Consider the following 27,139-nt stretch of genomic DNA (forward strand, 5'->3'; position numbering starts at 1 on the left):
TACAAAAGATTTATGTCACTTTTGATAAATTTAGTATTCATTTATTTAAAAAAAATCTTACTGACTCGGTAGTGTATGTGTTAATATTATACTACTATATGCCTCGGGTGTCTCCAAAAGCACTCTTCTAGACAGTGTCAAGTCAATAATCATTGTTTTCCCATAGAGGTCTCTGTATCTCAGGGCTCATCTGCATCCGGCCTCAAAGTAGCGCTGCAGACGCGTGTAACCTCGCTGCTCCTGCCTCTTTATCTGATCTATTGCTCCCTAGTCTCTGGAGCTCATCACTAACAGTCTCACTTCACTAGCTCTCATAGTCCGTGTTATCATCCATATTCTTCGCTTTCAATCATCCCTTCTGCTGAGCTGTTGCACATCCAAAATCTGCCCGAGCGAAAGCAACACAAGCGTCCTCCAGCCTCCTGAAACCTGCACAAGGATACTTTCCCACGTATGAGTCTGATTTTTATAATTTGTCCTAAAAAAACCTAGGGGCACGTCACCTATTAGGAAGCTGTGTTGTTCAGTGGTCAATATGTATAAGGCCAGCACATTTCACATTTGGCATGCAATTTAGTGTGTTCTTTTATCCAACGTAATATTGAAAAACAAAACCGCAAGAATGTCACATCTGACTTGTTTCTCCAATAGGAAAAGCAGTTGTCTAGGACAGTGGTTCTCAATTCCAGTCCTCGGGACCCCTTGCTCTGCACATTTTGGATGTCTCTCTTATCTGACACACTCAGATCAGTTCATGGAGTCTCTCCTAATGAGCTGATGATCTGGTTCAGGTGTGTTAAATAAGGGAGACATACAAAATGTGCAGAGCAGCGGGTCCCAAGGACTGGAATTGAGAACCACTGGTCTAGGAGACCACAGGGTCGAAGCATCTCTCACTTCAACTGTACTTGTTACAGCGTGTTGTGACGTCAAAGTCAGCGCAGTAAAGGCATTTGTTTACAAAAGATTTCTATTTTAAACTTTCTATTCATCAAATTTCGGAAAAGAATTTATCACAGCTGTTATCAACTTAAATAGTAATGTAAAAAATGTTTCTTGAGCACTAGATCGCAGTGGCGGCTGCTGGTCTTTCAAAGAGGGGAAGCTCATTTTCGGCCTACATCATAAAAATTGTCCATTTATTTATACGTAAATTCTACGTTCCTTTTCAAGAAAATGCTCTGTGACCCTGTCGTACCAACTAGGCGTCTTTTCCAGTGACTTGACCAGTGTCCTCTCAGTGGCCAGCAGAGTTAAATATAATTGTATAAATGTAATAATATAATAAAGGTATAAATAATAATACTACTAATAATAATATATATTTTTAATTATTTTAATAATTATTTTTTAATTATTACTAATAATAATATAAAAAAATATAAGTAATAATATAATAAAGGTATAATTGTGTGAAATTTATTATGAAAATTGGCTAGCAATTTCGACAAGCAAATACCAAGAAATAGGTTGCAGCAGTTTGTCTTTCGACTACAGTTGAAAAATCCACGATGGGACTGAGCTCGAATAGCTTTAGCGCCAGCGACTTTTTATTGTATGAAATCGCTGTCAGTCAAAAGGAGATGCAGCCTTTCGACAGACCCTCTGATCATCACGCAGAAGCCCGGAGTCCAGGCCAGCCCACTCCTCCATTCACCCCCAGAGACGCTGAGCGTCCGTAGGCGAGACATAATCACAGCATTTAGTCTAGTTTCGAAGCACTGAAAAAAACTTTTCAAAGCAGCCCCATTGAAGTCATTGAACGCTGGGCTTCAACAGGGAAATGCACTGTGACGCTACGGGAATGGATGAGAAGGAAATCGAGTCAGCCGACCTGCTATATGTAGCTGATTCTGAACGAACTCGTCTTTGAGATGAACGTTTTAACGCATTTTTAGTCAATAAAATGTTAACACAATAGTACATATTTGACCATTATTTTTTTGACATTATAGGGGAAGCCGAGCTTCCCTTGCAGTCTTAAAGAAATCCCCACTGCTAGATCGTCATATTAGAATGATTTCTGAAGGATCATGTGACACTGAAGACTAGAGTAAAGATGCTGAAAGTGTAGCTTTGCCATCACAGGAATAAATAACATTTGAAAATATATAAAATTTAGGGCTGTACATTAGTTTTTAATCGTGATTAATCGCACCCTTTTTGTGCTCGACATTAAGGGCGAAGCTGCCGCAGAGATTGAGCTCCATATTGGGAAATGTTACCAGCTGTCTGGGAGCCATTTCACACTGCGACTGCAGCAATTACGCATTTCAAGATCATTTAACAATAATCTTCCCATCATTCATTTTTAAACCTCTGCACTGTTGTGTGCGTGTTGTGATAAGTCATTATTGTAAATGCCTTCGAAAGAAGAGTGAAAACCGCATTGATAAAAGCTTCACTGTTTTTGTTCTCTTTCTTTGGTGCCTGTGTTTGAACTGACAAAAGGATCTGCAGGAAAACAGCAGGTGTTGTGTCACAGGCCCAGTCGTGAGCTCGGCAGAATGCTCTTTATGATTATTTCATGGGCTTTTATGCTCCCCGGCACTGGTTCAATGCTCAGTCATTGGCTTCTGTTGGTTTGAATGTCACTTCAGATTTGGGAGAATCATCGACTGAATCATTCTTAAATAGAAATGTAAATCAGTCTTTGACTCCAAGCATGGAGTGCGTTTCCCGAACACCGCCATAACTCGCTGCTTAACCACAAAGGTATGATGCATCATTGGAGAAACTGTAGCTTATGGTAGTTTATTATTTGCTCGAGCATGATCGATTTGAATCCTCATGCCATACTGTAGGATATGAGAGCAGATCGGATATCGGACAGAGATGATTCGTACAACAATCTAGGACCATAAATGAATTGGGTGCCATCCAGTCGAAGCTACAAACCTTGTGAAGAGATAATCCCAACTAGAGAAACCCCCAGCTAAGTACTTTATGGCCATGCAAGCTTCAAAGAGATGAGCTAGCAAAAGGAAGCCAACCTTAGGTAGTTTGTAAAAGATGGGTTGGTTCAGAGATGGCACAGTTTGAGCCCCACAAAGATAATGCCTGAGGTTTTTTTCTATCCCCAAGACAAAAGATCCAGAACAGACCTTTTTCTTCTTGAAGACCTTTGAATGAACTCCTTTACCACAGGATTAAATTCCACAGGAAAAACAAAAGAGATGTTTATTTATTTTTTACGTATAAAATGCATCACATCATTCCAAACAATTCTAGACGGACTTATAATCAAACATCGTTCAACTGCATAATTCTATATCATGTGTACAACCTATATATGTGAATATTATGCTTAGATCACACACAATTCACACAATTATTATAACTATTGAATGGTTGTTTGAAAGGGTGCCTTGTTTGGTACCAGTGCGTGTGTCTGTTCATAACTCTGAAGATGACTTGAATGAAATCTGTGTAAAATGTATCGTATTCTTATAATAGGGAATCATGTCTAAACTGTACTCTCTGCTTAGAGCAGGAAGTTAAGAGACCACAGATAACATGTCATTTATGGTGAGAGGAGGAGAAACAGCAATCTCTGAACTAAAGACCGAGTCTAATTGGTCAGACCTCCTCTGAATCTTAAGACACGAACAAAGCTTTAGATGAGTAGACAAAGACCGCAGAGCAAGATCAGAGAAAATGGGTTAACAGCTTCATTCAAGCCATCTAACTACTCTCGTCTCACTTTTCTTTCTTTTACTTAGTGTTATTTTTTTCCATTGAGTCCTGTGTTCTAAGTTGAGTTTTGCCGCAAAGTTTAGCAACAACCTTTAAACGCCTTAAAAGCTTCAGCCACGAGAAAGACTCCGTATCCCATTTATCCGCCAACACGCCAACGTGATTGGCCCCCAAGACATCAATCCAGACACAACGAGATAGTTACAGCCTGTTTAAGTAAAAGTAGTGATTCTTTCAAATTCCCTATAAATTAATGAAAAATTTCCTTTGAGCTAAATTGACCTGTTTCTCTTACAATACTAACAAGAAACTATGCTTCAAACCACAGGTCTAGAGGTTCATCATTCATCACTGTGGTTTAATTGGAATGGTGGCAGCTGTCTGCAAACCTGTTCTTAATGTTGTGTAACCCTGAAGCAGGTAGACACGAGGGTAGCTCTGGTTCAGCTCAACCTGAGGGCTCTGGCATCAGAGATGGGAGTCCACGAGCAGGCAGTCCTGTGGCGAGGGCCAGCGGTTCAGACAGCGACAGCAGTGAAGACGACAGTGATGATGGTGTATGGCACAAAATAAAAAGCAGTGTCACGCATATCAAGGTGAGTTACAGTCATACAGCATTTTCCTAATGTGAAAGGGATAGTTCACCCAAAAATGAAAATTAGCCCATGATTTACTCACCCACAAGCCATCCATAGGTGTATATGACATTCTTCTTCCAGACGAATACAATCGGAATTATGCATCCATGCATGATAAAAGTGCTCCACACGACTCTGGGGGGGTTAATAAAGGCCTTCTGAAGTGAAGAGATGTGTTCGTGTAAGAAAAATATCCATATTTAAAACTTTATTGAGTAAAATATCTAGCTTCTGGCACACGGCCTACGCAGGCCTTTACTGTGCCATACATCAATGACAAGCTTTTATAATCGCAGCCTTAGCGATTTCAAAATCGCGATAAGCCAAATCGGTCTAAGTGCGATTATATGGAAATTGCAATCCATCGTGCAGCCCTAGTTTATATGTACCTTAAACAGCGCTATCCAGTAAATTCTATGTGTTTGTTTGTTTCAGCGTGCCTCTGACGATGAGAGCAAAAACAGACAAAGAAGCTCCTCACCTGAGAGGTAAAACTTGTGTTATTCTTGATTTAGGAAAAATCGATGTAGAATTCAGACCTTTCTTAAAAACTTTGCTGTTTTTCTCTATTTCAGGGATGAAAAGAGGTCACAGTCAAGATCCCGCTCTAGATCTCGCTCCAGATCTCGCTCTCCTCAAGAACGTTACGGAAGGGGTCGTAGGTGAGGGGTCCGGGTGTCAATTTGTCTTTTTCATCCAAATGTAAAAAATTGCACCTTTCAGTTATGACATTTTCTCCACTATCCCCGCATCAGATCCAGGGAGCGTGAGCGTGATCGAGAACGCTATGGCGATCGGGATCGTTACGAGCGGCGCTCCAGCAGAGAGAGGGATTGGGAACACAGGAGAAGGGGAAGGTCAGCCTCCCCAGACAAAAATGATAAGCCTCCCACAGAGCAGCCTCCAGTGAAGAAGAGGAAGGAAGGACTGGACCCCATCCTGACCCGCACCGGTGGGGCCTACATCCCACCGGCCAAACTGCGTATGATGCAGGCTCAGATCACTGACAAGAGCAGGTTGGTTTCACTTTTTGTAGATTTAAATTAAATTATTTATTTCAAACTGTCCATCGCAATTAATCAATTCAAAACTCTAAAGGGAATGGAAATTATTTTGAATCAGCGCATAATGTTTCCTATTAAAATATTTTTGTAAAAATACTCACTATCGTTCAAAAGTTTGGGGTCAGTAAGATTTTTTTTTTAAATAAATCAATACTTTTATTCAGCAAGAATGCATTAATTTGATCAAAAGTGACAGTAAAGACATTTATAATGTTGCAAAAGATTTCTATTTCAAATAAATGCTGTTCTTTTGAACTTTCCTTTCATCAAAGATTTCTGAAGAAAATGGTTCATGGTTTCCACAAAAATATTGAGCAGCACAACTGTTTCATACATTGATTGAATATATTAAAACATTATTTTGCATTGTAATAATATTCCACAATATGACTGTTTTATTGTATTTTTGTTCAAATAAATGTAGTCTTATTGAGCATAAGAGACTTCTTTCAAAAACATTAAACAAATCTAACGGACCCCAAACTTTTGACCAGGAGGTTATGTAGGTAAATCTAGTTTTTTTATTTGATTTGTTATTTTAGTGTTTTTAAATAAATTATTCATTCAATTTTCAAACCACAAAAGGCTTGTTCTTGTGAAAAACAGTGCGGGGGAAAATGGCTAAATGTTTTTATTGAAGGTGATGTCACACGCTTTTTAGGCTGAAACATTTTTTTTGTCACATACAGCAAACATCTCCTCACTTTCCACTAACTATCTGTCCCCTGAACACACTGTGAAAAAACGCGGTGTCTGTAGACAGCCCAGGCTCCACAAATGGCAACAAAAACAAACTGGCCCAGCCTGGACCACGAAACATAACAAACAGTGTTCCAGCCAATAACTGGCAAGAATGATTTGGGGGTGGGGGTTGGGGGGTTAGTGTGTGTGCACATGAAGGGGGGTGTGGGGAGTGGAGGAGAGAGAAGCATGAAGAGGGAAGTTAGATAGAGGAGAGATGTCCTAGACAACGACTAACATTAGAATGATATTCTCTTGAATTTTGATATGGCCAACACACGGCCAAAGAGACGACGTTCCGATGAACAAATAGCAAAGAAAAGGGAAAAGAAGGAGGAACACACGGAAGGAAGAGGGAGGGGACGGGATGAGGAGGAGGGAGGGTCGAGCTAGCCTCCGCTTAGAGCACCTTTAAAACATTTGGATGTATTTTTTTTATTTAATTGGCTTCAAATGCCTAATAATGATACGCTCTTTAAGCCATTTTTAGAGCAGATAAATTACTAAAGTATTTATTGAATACTGTCAAAAGGCTGAAAAGTATAGAAATATAATTTAGGTTTATTGCCCAGCTCTAATGAGGAGCGATCATCAGGTAAGATAGGTGGTCTTTGTTGGTCCATCTTGAACTATATTGATTTTGGAGTCTTTTCAGACATTGTGATAAGAATAGATTGTGATTTATTGATGGTGGGAAACGCATCCACATGAATTCAATGAAGGGGTCGATTAAATTTCCTCATGCTGGGGAATAGAGGTCACCAGCCAGGAAATATAAAGGTGTCCCTTAGGGATGTGGGATATCTATAGCAGGAGTGGAGTGCGCTTGAGGCCAGACACTGAAAGACAGGTGATCGAGACAATACATCAGAGATCAGTCTCAAGAGCAGCTAAGGGCAGGAAATTAGATGGGGGGAGGGGGAGTAGCTGTTCTCCAAGAACCCGAGTACGACTCGCCATCAGCGTTTTCCATGCATGCTGTTTCGTGCTGAAGTACAGACTGGAGAGCAGACAGCGTTGAGGGTTTCGTCCTGCTATTACAGTTGTACAAACTGTGACCTTTAAAATGGTCTATTATGGTGCACTAAAGACAAGTATTAGAAATTCAAGATTACCTGCTGTTTTAACAGGCTGAACGTGTCTCCTTCAAGAGATACAGCATCATGGGATCAGTGTAGTTGGTTTTTCATCCATTCTTTTCTTTTTAATTTCACAGTTTGGAGTATCAGAGGATGAGCTGGGAAGCCCTGAAGAAATCCATCAATGGTCTGATCAACAAAGTGAACGTTTCCAACATTGCCAACATTATTCAAGAGCTGCTGCAGGAGAATATTGTGAGGGGCAGGTAATGACTACTGATTTTGTGCTTTACTGATTTATTGCTTTGTTCCTAGTGTGCTGTCTCTACATAGGCAGCGTTTAAAGACGTCATAGGCACAATCCCAGCTTGAAGTCTGTTTCAGAAAGTGGGCAGCATTATGCTACCTGCTAAGATATCGTCATTTGGCCAAATGCTCAATTCCAAAATGCATGTGACAAGTGCAGTGGACAAAACTGAGCTTTTATGCACCTGTAATCTTTCAGCCCTGATGAAGGCCTGTGCGTCGAAACGCGTTGGCGGAATAAAGAGTTGTATCTTTTCAGCTCCATTTTTGGACTATTTTGATCACTCCATTTCATAAGTGTTGCTGGTAGATTCCCAAAGCTTCTTTCGCTTTTCTTCCACACACCTTGTTGATCTTGTGAAGTTGCACCAGAACAACTACAAAACACTGGTGTGTCTCTCTCCAGGGGTCTTCTGGCCAGGTCTACACTTCAGGCCCAGGCTGCCTCTCCCATCTTCACCCATGTGTACTCTGCTGTGGTGGCCATCATCAACTCCAAGTTTCCTCAGATCGGAGAACTTATCCTCAAGAGACTTATCCTCAATTTCCGAAAAGGTTACAGGAGGAATGATAAAGTAAGCATTTAGGAAGCTGGCTTTGGGTTTCTAAATAGAGCAGTGATTTAAATAATGTTCTAATTTTTCTAATCTTTTCAGCAACAATGTCTCACAGCGTCCAAGTTCGTGGCTCATCTCATCAACCAGAATGTGGTATGTTCTTCTGGATCTTTAACAGATTTTTGTTTAGACTGTAGAGTAGGGGTGTTTAAATGTTCTGTATTATTGTCTTTTTTTTTTGTTCCTAAGGCCCATGAAGTCCTGTGTCTGGAGATGTTAACCCTGCTGTTGGAAAGACCCACTGATGACAGTGTGGAGGTTGCCATCAGCTTTCTAAAAGAGTGTGGTCTCAAGTTGACAGAGGTCTCTCCCCGAGGCATCAATGGTACATTCTAAACTATTTTTATTAGTTATCAGTATTGAATGGATTTTATCTTACGTTATATCTACACTGTCAATTTTTTTTTTCCAGCCATCTTTGAACGTCTGAGGAACATCTTGCATGAGTCAGAGATAGATAAGCGTGTACAGTACATGATTGAGGTGATGTTTGCCATCAGGAAGGATGGGTTTAAGGACCACCCCATCGTCCCAGAAGGGCTTGACCTAGTGGAGGAGGAGGACCAGTTCACGCACATGCTTCCTCTGGAGGACGAATACAACACAGAGGACATCTTAAGTAAGATCAGCCGCACTTATTCATGCCATTTCAGAGTGTTTAAACCTTTTCCATTTCTTCATATAAGGAGTTGGAATGAATAGATGACTGATTTGATATTTCAGTTAAAACTGGTTTAAGATGTTTATTTACAACTGATTTTATATTGGGGCCTTTTTAGGAGTCTTTTTTGCTAAACATAATTTTATAAATATTGGTTTTGAGATTTCAGTAAAGTACTTATTTAAAATTCTGTAAACTGTAAATTTGACAGTTTCAGCAACCACTGATTTGAAATTCCAGTAAACTACTGATTGGATTGGATTTCAATAAGTACCGATTTTAGTTTTAAGGAATTTGAATTTAGTTACTGCTGTTCAAAAGTTTGGTGTTGGTAAGATTTTTAGATTTTAGATAAGTCTCTTATGTTCACCAAGGGAGCATTTATTTAGTCAAAAATACATTAAAAACAGTAATATTGTGAAATATTATTAATATGTAGTGTAATTTATTTAAAGTGTAACTTCCCTTCAGCATCATTACTTCAGTCTACAGTGTCACATGATCCTTCAGAAATCATTCTAATATGCTGATTTGCTTCTCAAGAAACATTTATTATTATTATCAATGTTGAAAACAATTGTGCTACTTAATATTTTTGTGGAAACCATGAAATTTTTCATGATTCTTTGATGAATAGAATTTTCAAAAGAACATTTATTTGAAATGGAAATAACATTATAAATGTCTTTACTGTCACTCTTGATCAATTCAATGCATCCCCTCTAAATAAAAGCATTCCTTTATTATTGCTTTAAAAAAGTTATTACCGACCCCAAACTTTTGAACTATAGTGTAGTTTTTTTTGTTTTTTAAACCTGTTCTTGCTTTCATCATTGCTACTGAATGTGTCGAGTGAGTAAGATTCACTACCTCACTCACCTAACCTGCCAGGCCTCAATTTCTCAAGTTTAGCAGCTAATTACCTTGATACGATCATTATGGATGACTTCCTTCTCTCTAAAACCACCCACGATGAAACTCTCGTGCTCTCTGAGCATGCTCTCAAACCAGAGGCTGCAGTTCCTGCTCCGTCTGTGTGTAATTGAGGGTTTTACTCTCTCACTTCTATATATTTAGCCTCTGTCTGTGCTCTGTACTGATGTTTACGGATAAGCATCTTTTCTGAGGCTTCTGAGACAAAGTGCACTAATTGAAAATCCATACTAGCAGGCCTTCGGGGAGCATGAACAGCCATTATCACATTAAGCTCTTTTTATGTAATGCGACTAATACACAGCACATTTTTCTTTATGGGTAATTGCCTCTGATTACATCTCATTGGCACTGACTTAATTGCTGCGAAATGTGTAATTGCAAACAAATGTCTGCTTTACATCAACAATATTCCTTTTGCAGATGTCTTCAAGTTGGATCCCAACTTCCTGGAGAATGAGGAGAAGTACAAAGCAATTAAACGGGGTGAGTTAATGACTCGTTAGCTATACGCATATTCCATTCTTCTCATTACCGCCTATTAAAAGAGATGCCCTCTGATGCACCGTCTCTGCTAGCGCATTTGAATTTTAATAGTGTACTAATTGTACAAAGGACAGGAGACAGCCATATGGTACAGGAAGCTGAAATGTTGTCCCTTGATTGCAACTATTGTAGATACTTGTTCTCTGATGCGAAGATGATTACTCTGTTTACGGCTTGAGAAGCAAAGCCAATGGAATCCTTTAGCAGTAGAGGAAGTGTCAGTACATAGTTATGACCTAAGATGCCAACAGGGGACCTGGGCAAAGACCAGAGTGTGTTTGTAACGCTTGTCACTTTTTCCTAACGTCAAATTCAAATGAATGATGAAATTTTAACTGATAGAGACCAGCACTGGAGCTCTCTACAGTAATGCAACTTGTCTGGCTCTGTATTAAAGACAAATAAACTATCGGCATGAGGTCTGGTCTACTTTACAGCTTATTCTGGCCAAGAACCATTCAGTTAGTTAGGAAAACCAAGGTTATTTTTGTTAGATAAAAACAAAGTAGTTCGCAAAAACAAACTATACTGAGGTATAAATGTGCAGTCAGTTTGAATGAAACCTAAACAGAAATGCAGTTTTTTTTCGTGGTTTCAATGCCTGATGATCTGATGTAATTCATATCCATAGTGAATGAATGGAAACTAAATACAAATGTATCTAATTTTTTATTTATTTTTTTATTACCAATGAAATTAAAGCTATTTATGCACCATTAAAATTAAAACACAATTGAAATTGAAATTGTAAACCTAAATACAAAGTGAAACTAGTAACCCTGCGTCTGACAAACATATGAAGTAACCAACCACGGTTTGTTGTGTTTTTGTGTGTTTAATAATTAAAAACATTTAAATTATTTTAAAAATTATACTTTTTTTAATTTATTTTTTATTAAAAATGTAATTAATCTGTCTTGTTTTTATACCTCAGAAATTCTTGATGAAGGAAGCAGCGATTCTGGCGATGACGCTGGCGGCAGTGGAGATGAAGACGATGAGGAGGAAGATGAAGAGGAAGCAGCTGGAGAAGGTATTCATTTTAAATATTCATGCTTTACTGTATACTTTGAGAAAAATGGGCACAACTGTATTAATATTCAGTGTTACTATATGACTGAGTGGTAGTGGTGCTATCCTCTCATTGGTCTGAGTTCTTGTGCGGGTGTTTGGGGACAATGCTTTGCATTAGTTCCCCTAGATAATCCTGCTTATATGGTCTCTTGGGTCCTTGTGTTTAGGAAAACTGCATACAACACTATGGCCATCAGGAGACTGCCTGTTCCAGAGTGTAGCACATTGTTTCAGTCATTAACGGGATCTTTTTTTTTTTTTTTGTTCTAAGGTCCACTAACAATGTTTCTTGCACTTAAAACAGTCATAATTTAGTTTTAGGCCAGAAACATGCTCTACGGAAGAATGCAGATGCTTGGGCAATCCAATGTCCTGTTAAACATTTACATTATTGTGCCAGTAACAAACCTCAGTACGCAAGTGGCTGATGGTTCAAAAAGATTCTCTTCAAACTGTCATGAAAGTAGCTGATCTGACTAAGAAAACTGACTATATTAAGGCAGGGGTGTCCAAATTTCTTTAAAAAGAGGCTAAATTCGTCGCCGTGGACACAATTTTTTAAATATTTATTTGTTAATTTTCATTAACAGAAACAATAACATTTGTTACATTTTAAAGGGTAGAATTTAAATATTCTTACTGAGTTAGAACTCTACTCCTATTAAAATGAACAACATTGTTCCTATGGTAGGCCTATCTAGAATGGCTTTATGGTATTTAGTCTGTCAACACATTTAGTATAGATACAAAAGCACAAAACTATCTTATAACAAAAGTTTCTGTTGCCATATGTTTCATTAGCCTACTCCCTTAATATTTAATACATGTCTACATAATAATAGAATAAAATGTTATATGAATATCCCACATTTCTGCCACTATACCGTGTTTACTGTTAGTGTTACTACAGTAAATCCATAAATGTTTGTGATTTGTGGACTGTTTTCCAGGTTTCCAGTTTTGTTCAGAATGTCAGCGCTGGTTTCATCTGGCTTTAAACTAGTTTAAATCACCAAGACATTTGTGTTTGTATCAGAGACCTCTGCACACTCGAATGCGCCTCACTGGATCTCACTGCACTGTTTACTGGTCTCGTGATGAAGATGGTCAGAGAGAAAAGGCATTTGTTCTAGAGATGCACCGATTGATCGGCTGGTGACCGGAATTGGCCGATTTTCACGTGATCGGTCATGACCGGCGACCGGCCGGTTAGTCTGACATATGCCGATTTTATGCCGGTCAAATGCACCCGGGCGCCGCATGATTAACATCGCGCAACATCAGCATCACACGTGCAAACGGAACGCAATAGGAAACCTCGTGAATTACGGCCGTTTCACACCGCAAGCATGAGCAGCGCGTATTTTTTTCGGCGTGCATGTTAATCAATGAGTGCATTCACACCGCGAGCAGCAGTGAAGCGCGGGTTTTGGCGCCGAGTCTATTTTTGCTGCTATTCACGCTCAATTAAAGTGAAAGCACACTTTTGATGGACAAAATAAGTATTATTTCACACAAAAAGTGCCCAAAATGCACAGAATTTGCATGTCTAGTGTGTTTTAACAAGAACTGGAGTAGGCTATGTCAGAAAATAATATTTATAGAAAATGTACCCATTTAAACTTGTTTTTATTATTCAGTTTGGGTAAAAGTACTATATGGTGTGAGTTAAAAATGAGTAAACTAGTCAGAATATACAGTATAAGCTTTCTTTTAGTTTAATTTTAATTAACTTTTAATTTCCCACACCAGGAGTAATTTATATAGTTCCATTTTATAGCGATTATCTGTTAAAAAAAAATTCTATGTTCTATGCAAAATGTTCTATTAAAGAAAAGATAGAAAATAAATATTTGTGTGTGCTGTAAAGTGGTTAGAAAAAATGAAATCGGAATCGGTTCAAATCGGTATCGGCAGGTCAAACTCAATGAAAAATCGGAAATCGGAATCGGCCAAGAAAATTGTAATCGGTGCATCTCTAATTTGTTCTGAGCTCATGCTGCGCTATATTTTGGGCAGAGCTAATAAATGGTGTGGCGCGTTTAATGTTTCTCATAAGCAACAGAAATGGCAGCGCTTATCATTTATCAAATGTTGTTTCACTCACAGTTTACTGTCACCTTGCCTAAAATCTAGTGCTGTCACCTTTTGTTGACTGTGAAACTGCATGATTTGCCACATATAATGTATTTTGATAGACAAGCTGCGGGCCTGACTGAACACATCATCGAGCACCATTCTTGTGTTTTTAGATGTTCCTGAATTTGTCACTTCTGTAGGATGTCTCGTTGATTATAATTTAAGGGCTCAAGTACTCCCTGTCATTGAGGACAGACAGTGTAAGCTGTGTCTCTCTCTGCTGTTCTTTAGTTTTGTTCTTGTGATCAGATTGAGCTTAGCTCTCCTAATTGCTTCTTCAAAAAAGGCTTTGAGCCTGTGAATTAAAATCACTCTGCAAAGAACAAGTGCTATTGACCTCTGGAGGGAGACATATCATATGACAAAAACTTCAGCCAGACTGCTTTATCTTTTTGGCTCCCTTTTCTGTTTTTCTTCTCTTTATTTAGAACAAGAAAAAGTCACCATCTTCGACCAGACAGAGGTGAACTTGGTCGCGTTCCGTCGAACGATTTACCTCGCCATCCAGTCAAGGTGAGTGTGTATGGTGCGTCATGTGATCCAGTGATACTCTGTCGTGTCTTCCTAGCTTCCGTCAGCAGAATGGGAGCAGCTCTAAAAGCCACCAGAAATAGTATGTGCAAAGGCTTGTTTTGGCTGGAACTGAAAAACAGCCTACATTTGAGATCCCATGTGCAAGAGATGAGGCTGTTTTTTCTTGTTTTTTGAGACCAAAGCCCCTGAGGGCCCCCAGCATGCAGATTAAATTAATAACGTTTCAGATTAGTTGTTTTTAATTGAATTTTGCCGGCACAGAGCAGCAGAAGTGCCATCACAGATCAGAAATTGCTGTGGTAAAAGACTTCAAAATTAGATATCCTTCGATATCAAGAGTGTTTGAAAATTGTTTAAACAACAATTCAGGGGCTGATTGACTGTAGGAGGAAGGCAGCGTGAGTCTATTTCCCTTTGGCATCACAGGACCATTTCACAGTATGATCGTCCTCATGAGCATGGAGCTGAAGTTTATTTAATATTTAATATATATCTTGATATTGGAATTTGGGTTGTTGATGCATAACATGTTCATGAGCTTTTTTTTTTATCATCAAAAATCAGTTTTTAATATGAATTTAAGATATTTAGATATTTCTTTTGAATGTATAAGGTAACAGGGCAAAAAGGTGAACAGAAACTAAAACACACTTGTGTTTTAGTTTCTGTTCACCTTTTTGCCCTGTTATGTTATGTTTATGCCTACATTTTTATAAGCGCAAATATTCCATGTAGTCTCTCAATTAATTGTTTTAATGATTATAAAAGAATTGGCCAAATCTTGTTTAACATAGTTATGGCACAACTATATATACATAAAGTATAAATGTAGCAATATTAGTGTTGTCAAAAATATTTATTATTTCGATGCATCAATACTGGAATATCTGAAACGGTTCCAATACTTCTTTTCTGCAGTATCGATACACCAGCTTCACGTTCTCACTCTCTCCGATAATGAATTGACACGCACCTGCCTCCAGTCACTCACTTGTCTCATTCGCTCTGTTTGAATAGTGCTTGTATTACACATCATTTTACTCATTCCCGCTTGTTTCATGTTCAGATCAAAACCGCGTGCACCTCTGATCTATATGTGGCGCTCTCATAAAGCCGCCTTTCAAACAACTTGCGAGATCCAAATTGATTTCTTTTTCATGACTTCTTGCACTCAAAAACATACAAAATGTCAACTCTTGGCGAGTTTTCAAGTAAACACAGTCAGTTTTAGAACGTAAATAGTTGGGAAAAAAATGCATGTTGTGTAACAGTATATTGAATCCGTGCATTAGCTCTTAAAGTCACAGCAGCTCAAGTTTCTCATTCCTCAATGACAACGATTCGGCTATGTCTATTAAACCTTTGACTAAATCACACTGGAACATTCAGATCTGTTTTCACGCTGCCGCTGATCCAGAGAAATCAGTTCGTAAATATTCATGTTATCACATAAGTTATATAATTCTGATATAAACACTGATGTCTACGGTAGCAATCAAAATAGAGCAAATCCTTTTGAAAGTGACTTGGCAATTACATCGAGTGACTTATATAGGTATATAGAAAATATAGTTGTCATTGAATCGTTCGTTCAAGAGATTTGTTCAAAAACACTGATTCATCCAGTAATGAAACAAGTGAAGTATTTATGAATGAGTCATTGAATCATTTATTCAAATCGGAAAATAATAATAATAATTTAAATTCATTAAAATAGACTGCAGCAATTAACATTTTGTCAGAACCTCTAGTAGATTGCATGTTATTTTGTTTAGATGTCTATTGACTGTTCAGAATCGTGGGAGAATCGTGATCTCTATTTGAAACAAAAAAATTGTGATTAGAAATGTATCCAGAATCGTGCAGCTCTACTGTATTCTATTCTATTTATTTGTGTTATCGTTTGGAATTTGTTTATTTGCTCTTTATTACTCACTGTTTACTTGTGGTATCGAAAATGTAATCGCAAATCGATATTTTTCATGGTATATTATCGAAGTTTGAAATTCCAGTATTGTGACAACGCTAAACAATATAGGTGCAATATTTACACACAAAGACATGAGCGTTTATATCATGCGTTTTAAAGTATGATGTGAGTGAATTTTTTTATCAGAGTTTGAAATGGTCTCACAGAGTCTTGTGAATGTTTATAGTGTGCATTTTAAATTGACACGAGAAAATTGTTGAATCAGAGTTTGGACAGTTTCAACTGATTCATGTAAAAAACTGCTATTTTTGCCACTGAAGTTTAAATAACATCTAGTATAACATCTGACTTCACACTCTCTAAATTGTGAGTCTTGACAGGGAACGTTTGTGAAACTAGCCTAATGACCCTTAAGGAAACTTAATGGTTGAATAAAAAGTTGAATTCAACATGAATATTCATGTATCCTTAGCAGGCACCAGGTCACACTCCGATGCGAGTGTGTTTATGGCCCTGGACTCCCAGGCAGCCTCACAGCTTCTCTTTTCCACTTCTATTGACCTGAAGCTTTGACAAAGGCTTCCCTCGTGGAGAATGTTTGAAAGTACTAAACCTTTCAGCGCCTCGAGGCTGCCGAGCACTCGTAGGTCAAAGATGCAGCTGAGGCTGTTTCTGGATTAAGATCTTAGCGGTCAAAAACAGGCTTTGAATGCATACGAGCTTCATTTAACCTGTTTTTTTGTTAAGTCACTCTGTATTTGATCACAAATGTATGGCACCACATCAAACATAGTGTGTGGCTGTGATGAGGCTTCATTCGTTTAGTTTCTGTATATGTAACGAATCTTTAAATATTATACCAGCTGGGTGTCGACTGGCTTCCCTAATGTCTTTAAATCTTGCCCGCTGGCAGCTGGATTGACCTCTTAAAACAAACCTGGTGTCTGCAGAAAGAGAGCAGAGACAAAAAAAGAGAGGCACTACAATGGTTCTCACTTTCCCTTTCTATAAACTGCCTTTGAGGTCAGGATGAAACTGATTTGGCCCACAAATCTCGTGTATGGACAGGAAAAAGTATGACCCATCAGGAAATTAGATTAGCCCAGCTATTTTTCTGTTGAAATCTAGTGTATTCGTTTTGTGGCACGACCCTGTGATTCCCATAGTGAGGTTTTCTTTCTTTTTATATAGAGAAGAGAGGAAATGATGGAGAGCGTAGAGAACAACCTCTGTAAGTTCAGCCATTTTAACATTTTTTATAATCTACCGTTGAAACATTTGGGGTCAGTGAGTTTTTTTTATTTTATTTTTTTTATGCATTTATTTAACATGGATTCATTAATTTGATCAAAATATTTGATGCTCAGGAAACATTTCTTATTATTAGCAATGCTGAAAACAGTTGTGCTGCTTTTTTTCAGGATGTTTTGATGAATAGAAAGTCCTTAAAGCTGCATTGTGTCATATTTAGGAGGATCTGTTGACAGAAATGCAATATCATATGCATACTATGTTTTCAGTGGTGTATAAAGACCGTTTTTATTACCTTAGAATGAGCCATTTCTATCTACATACTCGTACGACTTGAGGGTGATAGTGTTGACAGTGTTGTTTGATTCAGTTGTGCGCAGTGTATAGTGCTGTGCTCACTGTGTACTGCTGAACTGTCCTGTCTTTCGGTTGATGTGAATAGGGACTGTGTTGAGTGACATTTATATGGATTTTGTCCTAGGGGCGAACAGTGCACCATGGGACCTGTAGTGTCAAGTCTAGCCACCACGTCTCTCTCTTTTTGGCTGCCCTTGCCCTTTGAAGTGGTCTTGGCACAGCATTCAAACAGTAAAGAAGTAGAGCAAAGTAAACTTTATTTAGAACAGAAATAAAATGGTCATAGAGATTCTAGTTTGGTCAGACTTAACCACGCTTCCACTCTGTAAACTAAAGCGCTTAGCTGAGTTTGTTTCTCGTGCTGTTTTGGTTTGTGTACAGGGGAGATTAGGATCTGCGGGCGTCACATGACTGTGTTCGTCAGCAGTTTGTGAAACTAACTGATAGATGCAGAATTCTGGCAGAAATGTCTAAAAGAGATGTGAGGCTCATGACCACTGACAGCATTGAAAGACTTTGATCTAAACAACAATTTAATTAAAATGCCAGTATTGAGTCGAACATAATGAGTTTAGCACATACATGACATTTTTATTTTGTTTATTTTCTCGTCATCGTGAGTGATGCTTTATAAACAAATGGTTATAAATGAGTTCGATTTCAATTCGATACCGATTCAGTTCTATTCGACTCGATATTGATTCATTTATAGATACCTCAGGTACAGTGGATGGACAATTTTATTATATTATATTGAATATTGAAGGTTAAAATCAACGGATTTGTATACAAACACTTTAATTACACACAAGGAAGTTTTAATACGTTTTTAATTACATAATTATTTGTACTCAAATTTTTTTATTTAAATATCAACATTTAAATGTTGATATTTAACATTATGACATACTGTCATAACTTGACGGATTCATTACAAACATACATTAAATATTGCAGAAATTTTTTTTAATATGGTGCATATGTTTAGCTAAATACTCCTCTCTAGAGTTTATTTTTCTAGCTGACTATTGAGTTTATGGTGACTGAATGACTTTTCTGAGGTAAATGTAACGTGAAATATTGATTACAAGCTTTTTTATTGACGTCTTTCCGCGGTTGAAGCACTGATTGAACGATTGTATGAGACATGATATGGATTTTGGTTGATATTCATATTTTGTCATTTCTTTTAGGTTTTAGGGCTGTATTATTATTCTGATCATGGAGTTTACCTTGTTAGGCTTCAACTCATTTCACATTTGATTTATTATGTGGAACAGTTGCATGTAATATATTAAAATTATATGCATGTCAATACATTTCATTAGCACATGAGATGCAGGAGGTGACATTTTCATGTTTTTTCTTCACAGCTTGGACTTCGAGGAATGCGCCCACAAGTTGATAAAAATGGATTTCCCCGATAGCCAGACGGTACGTAAATAAACGCTTCTCTCTCAAATCCTGCAGATCTGTGTTGCTTTCTATGTCCCTGCACACAGCTGTTTATCGGAAGCTTTTTATCTAAATATTTGTTTTCAGTCTCAGAGGTAATTTGTGCCTTTGTGGTCACTTGGGAAGCATTTGTCATCTTAATATCCTTGTTTTGCAGTTTCACAGTGGGGGAAAAAAGGTCTGTTTTGGCTAATGGTAACTGGGTGTTCCCTCCTGTTTTAACTGATCAAATGCCTTTCTCCAGAAATGTCCCGTTTGTGATTGTCACCCTGCTGTTTCACGAATCAAACTGGAATTCAGTGATGGAAAGTCTTGTATTTGTCAGCACATTTGTGGCATAAGTGCTAGTCTAGGGCATAGTTATAAGTTGAAAATTCACAATCATGACACCATGATACCTTTAGCCATAGCTCTTTCATGGATGTTGGCTTTCTAAAGTTCTCTGTGGTCTGTTTTTGTCTTCAAGGTGGATATTGAGCTTTGCTGTCACTTTTTTTTTTTTTTGTCCACAACTTATACTATACCACTGTTAGACAACCTAGGGAATATATAGAGAAAAAAGATGAGAGAGAGAGCTTTAAAACATAAAAGCAAATAGTAAATATTAATAAAGAGGAACAATTAAACCTATTACAAGCAATAGTCAAAGAGTGCATTAATGATCTGAACGTTTTCCAGTCAAGACCAGTGAGTGATTTTTCTTTTTCGCCGTTTTACTGCTGTTTGATTCTTACTGAAGACATCATAGACAGCGGGAGATCTAATAGGCTGCATTCGCACAAATGCACAGATCTGTTTTACATATCAGATGTTTTATCCTGTCTGTTTAATCCCTGAAGACTTAACTGACTGTTTACATTAATTTCGTGTCATTAAAGCATTTTGAGATGCAAGTGCATTTAACTTACATGGAGTTGCGCACAGCCGCGAGCGCTCTTCACAAAGGACACACAAGCATTTGAAAACAGCCGTCTGAGTGAGTTTTGTGTATTGAAAATATAGGCCTATTGCATTCCAAACAGAGGATTGATTGATTTATTTTATTTTTTTACCCACTCCTAGCTGCAATGGAGTATAATTATTTTCCATCTGTTTAATGAAAAAAAAATTCATTTCAGAACAAATACACTAATATCAATATATCAAATGTCATCAAAGTCTGATGAATATTGAGATAGGTGTGTTTTTAACTATATATTCAAGCCCTACTCTGAACACGCTGGTTTTCTTGGCTCTCAGCCTGTTAATCAGTCCGTTTGACCTTTTAAGAGAGATGAGGATGATAACCGGATTCGATCCCCTTGGTCCACTCTGCCGCCTTATTCCATATACGGACTGTCTTGTTTAGCTGGTGCAGTACAGATAAGGCTGTATGTTGTCCCCAGAGCATATATGTAATGTCAACAACATTCACGGCAGGGATCATTATGTTTTTTGCCCCTTTTTGAAATGACTTCCACTAAGACGATCTGTATCAAATAAGAAGGGATTGTAAAAAGTCCCGAAATAGAATAGAGCCCCCTCACCCCCACCACCACATCTGCTGCTTTTGGCCATTTGAGAAAAGAGCCAGTGAGGTGCACAAGATGGAAACATTGTGTTTGCAGGCCTGAGGGAGATTGTGTAACAGGGGAAGCATCCTACAAATGTCTTCTTTATCGCTTCGCTCCAGCTCTCCTCACAGGCTCAGGAGCAGGTCAGGAGGGGAGAGGCATGTACTCGCTCCCTAGCATACAAACATATGTCAGCTATGTTGTGGGTGACATCTCTACATCCACCTACTATCATCTCCACATAAATCTGGGATGTCTTTGGCTCAAAAATAAGGATTTTTTTCTGTTGGTGCCAGTAGTTCAGGTTTGCACTTCCCTTGCCAATATTTTAATTTGCTCCACATCAAAAAGTTGTACATTTTCATTTAAATAAAAAATATTGGCAACCCATCTAAGTTAGTGCACACACATTTAGGAGCAGTAAGTAGATATAATTTATATTATATTTAGACTTTATATATTTGGCATGAATACTTCCATATATTTATTTGACTTATTAGCTTACATCCAACATTATAAGCACACTAAACTAGTCTTGCTTTTTGTGTGAAGAAACCAGGGAAAATGAAAAACATTCAGTTGAAATTGGTGATGTAAGAATTGTAGATGCTTAATATATGTAGGTATTGTTATTAGTAGGGATGGGCATTTTTCAAAAATATTGCATTCGAATATTCGGGCTCATAAAATTCGAATATTCGAATATTCGTTTATTTAAATGACGTTTAACGAAAAATACGTTATTTTTTAAGGTAATTTCTTTTTTTACGTTTTGTCACCATTTCTGAAGAAGCTTACGATTAGGCAATATACACAACAAGCTTACAACATGTGTTAAAGTTTTCTTTTAATTGAAAACATTAAACAGTAGGCCTATGTGTAAACAAAAAAATATAAGAACAAAAGGATATAAGCTCAAGCAGCGCGAACGGAAAAAAACGCCTAATAAAGCAGAGTAGCAGATTGCGCCAGTTATCGTACAGAACGTACACACAGTGCCGGCCCGTGGGGTTGTGGGGCCCTAGGCAAGATCATGAAAATTGGCCCCACTGGAGTAAAAAACTCTCATAACAATTTTATGAAGGAAGAGAAAGCACATGATATGACAATTTCAATATTTAAGTTTGTAAATGTGTATTAAGTGTAGCATTCAAAAATGAAAAAAATATTTACATGAAACTCAAATAAATGAAGTAAAATGTATGAATTGTACATAAATTATAATATATATATATATATATATATATATATATATATATATATATATGTATATATATATATATATATATATATATATATATATATATATATATATATATATATATATATAAAATTAGGCTATAGATTGCTCAATATATAAGTTTATAAAAGTGTAACATTCAACGTACATATGAAAAAACACTAAGAAACTAAGAGATTTTTAGCATAGCCCTAGCCTAGTACATAAAAGACAGAAAGCACACATAAAAAAATAAAGCATATAAAATAAAGCATAAATTAAAGGTATTTTTGTAAATGCAGTAGTAATTATGCATAATGACTAGAAATGCAGTAGGCTACTACATTTTAACTTTTTACTGATGATCACAATAATAAAAATGTTTTGTATTATTTAGAAATGTTTAAATATTAATTTGGAAAGAGTGAGAAACCTGTTTTTAGCGGTAAGGGAGAATGGATGGGTTAGGACTGCATGATAATAATGGAACTGATAATCACAATTATTTTGCTCAAAATTATAATAGTGATTATTAATGACCATTATTCTCAGTTGAGAAATTGCAGAAAAAGAGACAGTTAATATAAATTAATTGCATAAATAGCCTATCAAAAGGGGTAAAACGGCCATTTTGAGGTCTGAGATGGTCCACCTTAATTTAAAAAAACTACGATAACTTCATCAGAGAATTAAAATCTATACAAAATGCATGGGTAGATAATTCTTAACACGCTGAATGTGGCCCAATTTTTCCATGTCTGTCTGTCTGTCTGTCTGTCTGTCTGTCTGCGATCATGGGCATTGTTACATTTATTAGTAAAACTAATAATACAGCAATAAATAACGCACTATTTATAGAAGTCAGAAGAACACACCTTTACTTTGAGCTTGTCTTTATTCCTCAACCATTCTCCTCTTCCTTTTTTCAGCTCCAGAAAGATGGCGTTTGGATGCCATTTCTACCACAGTTTAACATATTATTATTTCAATTAACTAAAAATAGCATTGCTGTATGACTACGACTCTGACGAGACTTCGTGACGTTATGACAGACAAGGCAATCCAAATATGTGAAGTCGATATTACCATAGAGATTATAATATATGGTATTTTATTTTTGACAGCACATTTTCTGTCATGCAAAATGCCTCATATAGGCCTAAGAAATTAAGCATTACTAAAGGGTAAGAGCACCACAAAAAAAAAAAGTCTCTTGTTTCTAAAACGTGAGCATTTTGGAGAGAAGTGTGGTGGAATCCGTGTGTGTGTGGATACTGTGATAATTACGGTACTCGAGGTCTCCCACTATATCTCGGGCGGTATTATGCAAATTAGCATGTGACGAGCTACTGTGTATATTTCTTATGTTTTCGTATTTTATTCGTTCTATTGTTATGTATTTATTATCTTTTTCGGAAATTTGTCATGTTTGAACTATACAGAGCTATCCTTTTTATGTATGTTGTAGGTCTGGGTAATTTATTAGATACTCACCGTCTCTGTGAACTGTATCATGATTAGTCAGGTCCATGCAATGCGTCGAGTTTTTCTGACTGCGAAAGTCGAGATGCACGCACCTAAGTGAATTTAAAATATTATGCTTAATTAACGGTTTATAAAATATAGTAACTGTTAGATACAGGGGCCCCCTCTGGCAAGGCGGGGCCCTAGGCGACCGCCTATGTCGCCTAATGGACGGGCCGGCTCTGCGTACACATACACTCGAGTCAGCATATGATTATCGTGTTTATATTGTTTCACGTTTATGTTGAGAAAAACAATAATATCCACATGGAGGGACGCCGCGAGCAATTTATGCTCGAGTGAGAAAACGCGCTGCGCTGACAGACGTTTCAGAGAAACAAAGATAACGGTGTTCTAGTTCTAAGTTTCTAACAGCACCTTGCGTTTTCTGTTCTTAAACCTCTCTCTCAAAGAAAACTTAAAGGAAGAATATATCTCAAAATCATTTTACTATTAGATAAGTTATCATCTCGGATCACTCGCACTACAGCTGCGCTTACCTGCAGTCGTGATGCAGTGATAGACAGCTGTCTTTCCTCAGTCGACTGCTGTTTGGATTTCATGTGATTTCTCATTGTGGTGATGATATTATAATCCAGATTAATTAATTAATTTGATCAAAAGTAATTCCATTTTGTAAAATCATTTAGTAACCTCATTTTCGACTAGTAATTCCAAACTTCGCGAGGCAGACGACGACATTATGATAAAATACAAACAACTTGTTAAACATGCGCCACAGTGCCACCCAGTGCATTTAATTATAACTGCGAGTTAGTGCTTGGGATTTATCAGGGATTCACTGCATTTACAAATTATTATTTGCAAAGTATTTACGGCTTCATAAATTCGATAAAATTCGAATAGTATTTTATTTTTCGAATAATAATTACAGATCGAATATTCGAAAATTCGAATATTCGTGCACATCCCTAGTTATTAGTTTTTAATGTTTATACATTTATATTCAGACTTGTATTCATACTATATAATTCTTATTTGACAATTTTTCTGTTTATATGTTATTTACGTATATATACATATATTTAGAATATTGTCAAAATTCTATATTGGTTTTGTTGTTGCTGGTTTTTGTACATTGTTTACACAGAAACAAAACATTAAGCAAATTGACAATGCTGTTTTATTGAGCTGATAGTGGAGCCTTTAAGTGATTTAAATATAAAACCAATATAAATGATTACCTCATTGCAAGGAAGTGCTCGTGTTTGCCAGTTTGTTGGTGGTGGGTCGTTCTCAGATCTCTCTCTGAAGCCAGAACTGGCAGAACATGGCTCACATCCAGACCTACCACAGTCCTCTGCGTCATCAGAAACACACACACACACACACACACACACACACACACACACACACACACACACACACACACACACACCTGAGCCTGCCTCAATCCCCCCAATCTCTGTGCAACATGAGGAAACACGTCAATACTCTGGTTTCCTTAACAGCACTGTTTGATAAATAAGTTATTATTGGAACAAGACATCTGAAACTGGTAATCTGAAAGTTTGACGGGGGTGGTGGGTTTCGTTCATCCAATTAAGTGTATACTTTATAGGCGTCTCAATGACATTAACATATAATGTAACATAAAACGTAAAATGTCAGCCTGTTTTGTTTTTTTGTCGTATGATTGATGTACTGTGGTGTACTGCAAACCCTGTGCCTCGTTTAGAGCTCGTTTTAACATTGCGGTATGCGCTGTGTTTCTTTCACACATATGGGTTCACGTCCTTGGAACCCACTGCGTTTTGTCCCTCCTGAGTTGTCGTACCAGAATAAACCGTCCTTGAGTCTTTGGTTATTGCCGTTTCTGCCTAGTGATCTGGCTTTGCTCCTAAATGCAGGGTTCCCACAGTCATGAAAAACCTGGAAATATAAGGGTATTTTAAAACTGTTTTCCAGGCCTGCAAAAAGCATGGGATAATCATGTCATGACAGGCATGGAAATGTATGGAGTAAATATACTTTATATACTCGTTTTCTTGACTTTGTTTTAAAATGTTGTACAGCTGTGAGCAAATCATTCTTTTGAGTCAGTTGAACTGGTCCATCTGAAAGTCTAATTAGTGAATTTAATCTGAATTTGAATGTTTTTATTTATTTTTATTTATTTTTTCATTAATTCTAGTGGACATTCATTGATGTAAGAAACTCTGTTAAGCAAAACACCCCATTTGTCCAACCTTCATAGCTGTAATTCCAAGCTGAACATTTGTGGTAAGAACTCTTCTGTCTTACGAAAATCCCTCTAGATGAGGTCATTAGCTTTTGCGTGTTTAAAGGTTGCTATAAAAAGGTGGAATGTTGTTTTAAATTCTGTACAGCTGCTGCTGATTGGCAGGTGTTTCTGTTAGGGTGGAGATTGTTTATAGTCTGCAGCAAGAAGTCTACCACGTGTTTGGTTTCCGGTTTCCACACAAGACATTGAGAACAGCATTACAGAGCCAAAGACCAGCATAGAACTTATTTGGAATTGGAACTTCCATCATTCCCAAAGTTCTACACATCATTTGCCACTTGTGCGTTTAATAACGGTTTGTCCAATTTGTTAGTTGTATGCGTCAGTTATCAATGAGAGTGTATAGTACCCCCAGCTTCATTTAACATATGAAGAGATATATTTTACAATATATTCAAATAGAAAACAGTTATTTCAAGCGTAATTGTAGGTAGAAAACATTGTATATGTGAAGAGTTCAGATGCAAAAGCCTCTAAGAAGTGCCATCTGAAATTTTCTTCAAGCTTGATTAAAATGATCATTCTAGTATATTTAAGTTCAGTAATTTCACTTAAATGACAATTAATAGGTAATTTTCATTGCCATTTAAGTGAAATTACTGAACTTAAATATACGAGCTTGATAAAAATGATCATTTTAGAAGAAAATTTCAGATGGCACTTAGAGGCTTTTGCGTCTGAACTCTTCATATATACAATGTTTTCTACCTACAATTACGCTTGAAATAACTATTTTCTATTTGAATATACAGTAAAATGTAATTTATTCCTGTGATGGAAAGCTGAATTTTCAGCATCATTACTCCAGTCTCCAGTGTCACATGATCCCTCAGAAATCATTAATTCATTGACATTGACATTATAATAACGTGGATTTGGTGCTCAAGACACATTTTTGTATTATTACCAATGTTGAAAGCAGCTGTGCTGCCTAATTTTTGTGGAAACCATGATGCTTTTTCAGTAGTCTTTGATGAATAGAAAGTTCAAAAGAACAGCATTTATTTGAAATATAATTATTTTGTAAAATTATTAATGTCTTTATTGTCACCTTCGATCAATTTAAATCTTACTGACACATTACTTTTAAACGGTGGTGTATATCTTTCCAGTTAACTTTTAGAAAACATGGGTTGTAAAACCTAGGAAGCCTCATCATTATTCACATCACATTAAATATGCTGTCAACTCTGACTGAGGTCCATGAAGCTGAGATGATTCACAGTTATTCAGCCTTCATTTTATAGGGATCATTTAATACTTCACCCTCGGAGATGTGAAGGCCAAAGCATGGTGTGTGAAAATATAAATGTTTTAACTTGCTGTGTTGATGTTTGCATTGAAATGTCAGTGCAGAAATGATCGAAAACATTACAGCCAGTCTCATAATTTCCGTGTCGACACATCAAAGTTTCCCCTTCAAAAGAGGATTGTAAAAAGTTTCATAGTGCACACTTTCGACGAGGTTCAAGTGAAAATTAGCAAAGGCAATGACAATTGATGCGAAGCAGCCGCTGTCTGGCAGAGGAGTTGATGGCGCGATTATTAGTCTTGTG

General features: G+C 37.2%; 1 protein-coding gene across 2 annotated transcripts in view; it reads left to right on the plus strand.

Annotated features, from left to right (window-relative positions):
- The window catches only part of cwc22 (CWC22 spliceosome associated protein homolog), a 48,397-nt gene that overhangs the window by 7,361 nt on the left and 13,897 nt on the right, over positions 1–27,139 (plus strand). Inside the window, exons 3-15 of one of the 2 annotated variants that reach the window (XM_084421979.1) lie at positions 4,114–4,292; positions 4,770–4,822; positions 4,910–4,996; positions 5,090–5,350; positions 7,356–7,484; positions 7,931–8,099; positions 8,181–8,234; positions 8,331–8,466; positions 8,554–8,760; positions 10,159–10,221; positions 11,216–11,314; positions 13,923–14,007; positions 18,940–19,000. In XM_084421979.1, the coding sequence (XP_084278105.1) occupies positions 4,114–4,292; positions 4,770–4,822; positions 4,910–4,996; positions 5,090–5,350; positions 7,356–7,484; positions 7,931–8,099; positions 8,181–8,234; positions 8,331–8,466; positions 8,554–8,760; positions 10,159–10,221; positions 11,216–11,314; positions 13,923–14,007; positions 18,940–19,000 (1,583 nt within the window). The remainder of the gene's footprint in view (positions 1–4,113; positions 4,293–4,769; positions 4,823–4,909; positions 4,997–5,089; positions 5,351–7,355; positions 7,485–7,930; positions 8,100–8,180; positions 8,235–8,330; positions 8,467–8,553; positions 8,761–10,158; positions 10,222–11,215; positions 11,315–13,922; positions 14,008–18,939; positions 19,001–27,139) is intronic. The other variant, XM_084421980.1, reaches the window with a different exon arrangement.

Source organism: Rutilus rutilus (genome assembly GCF_951802725.1).
Source record: "Rutilus rutilus genome assembly, chromosome: 10".
Classification (NCBI taxonomy): Eukaryota; Metazoa; Chordata; class Actinopteri; order Cypriniformes; family Leuciscidae; genus Rutilus; species Rutilus rutilus.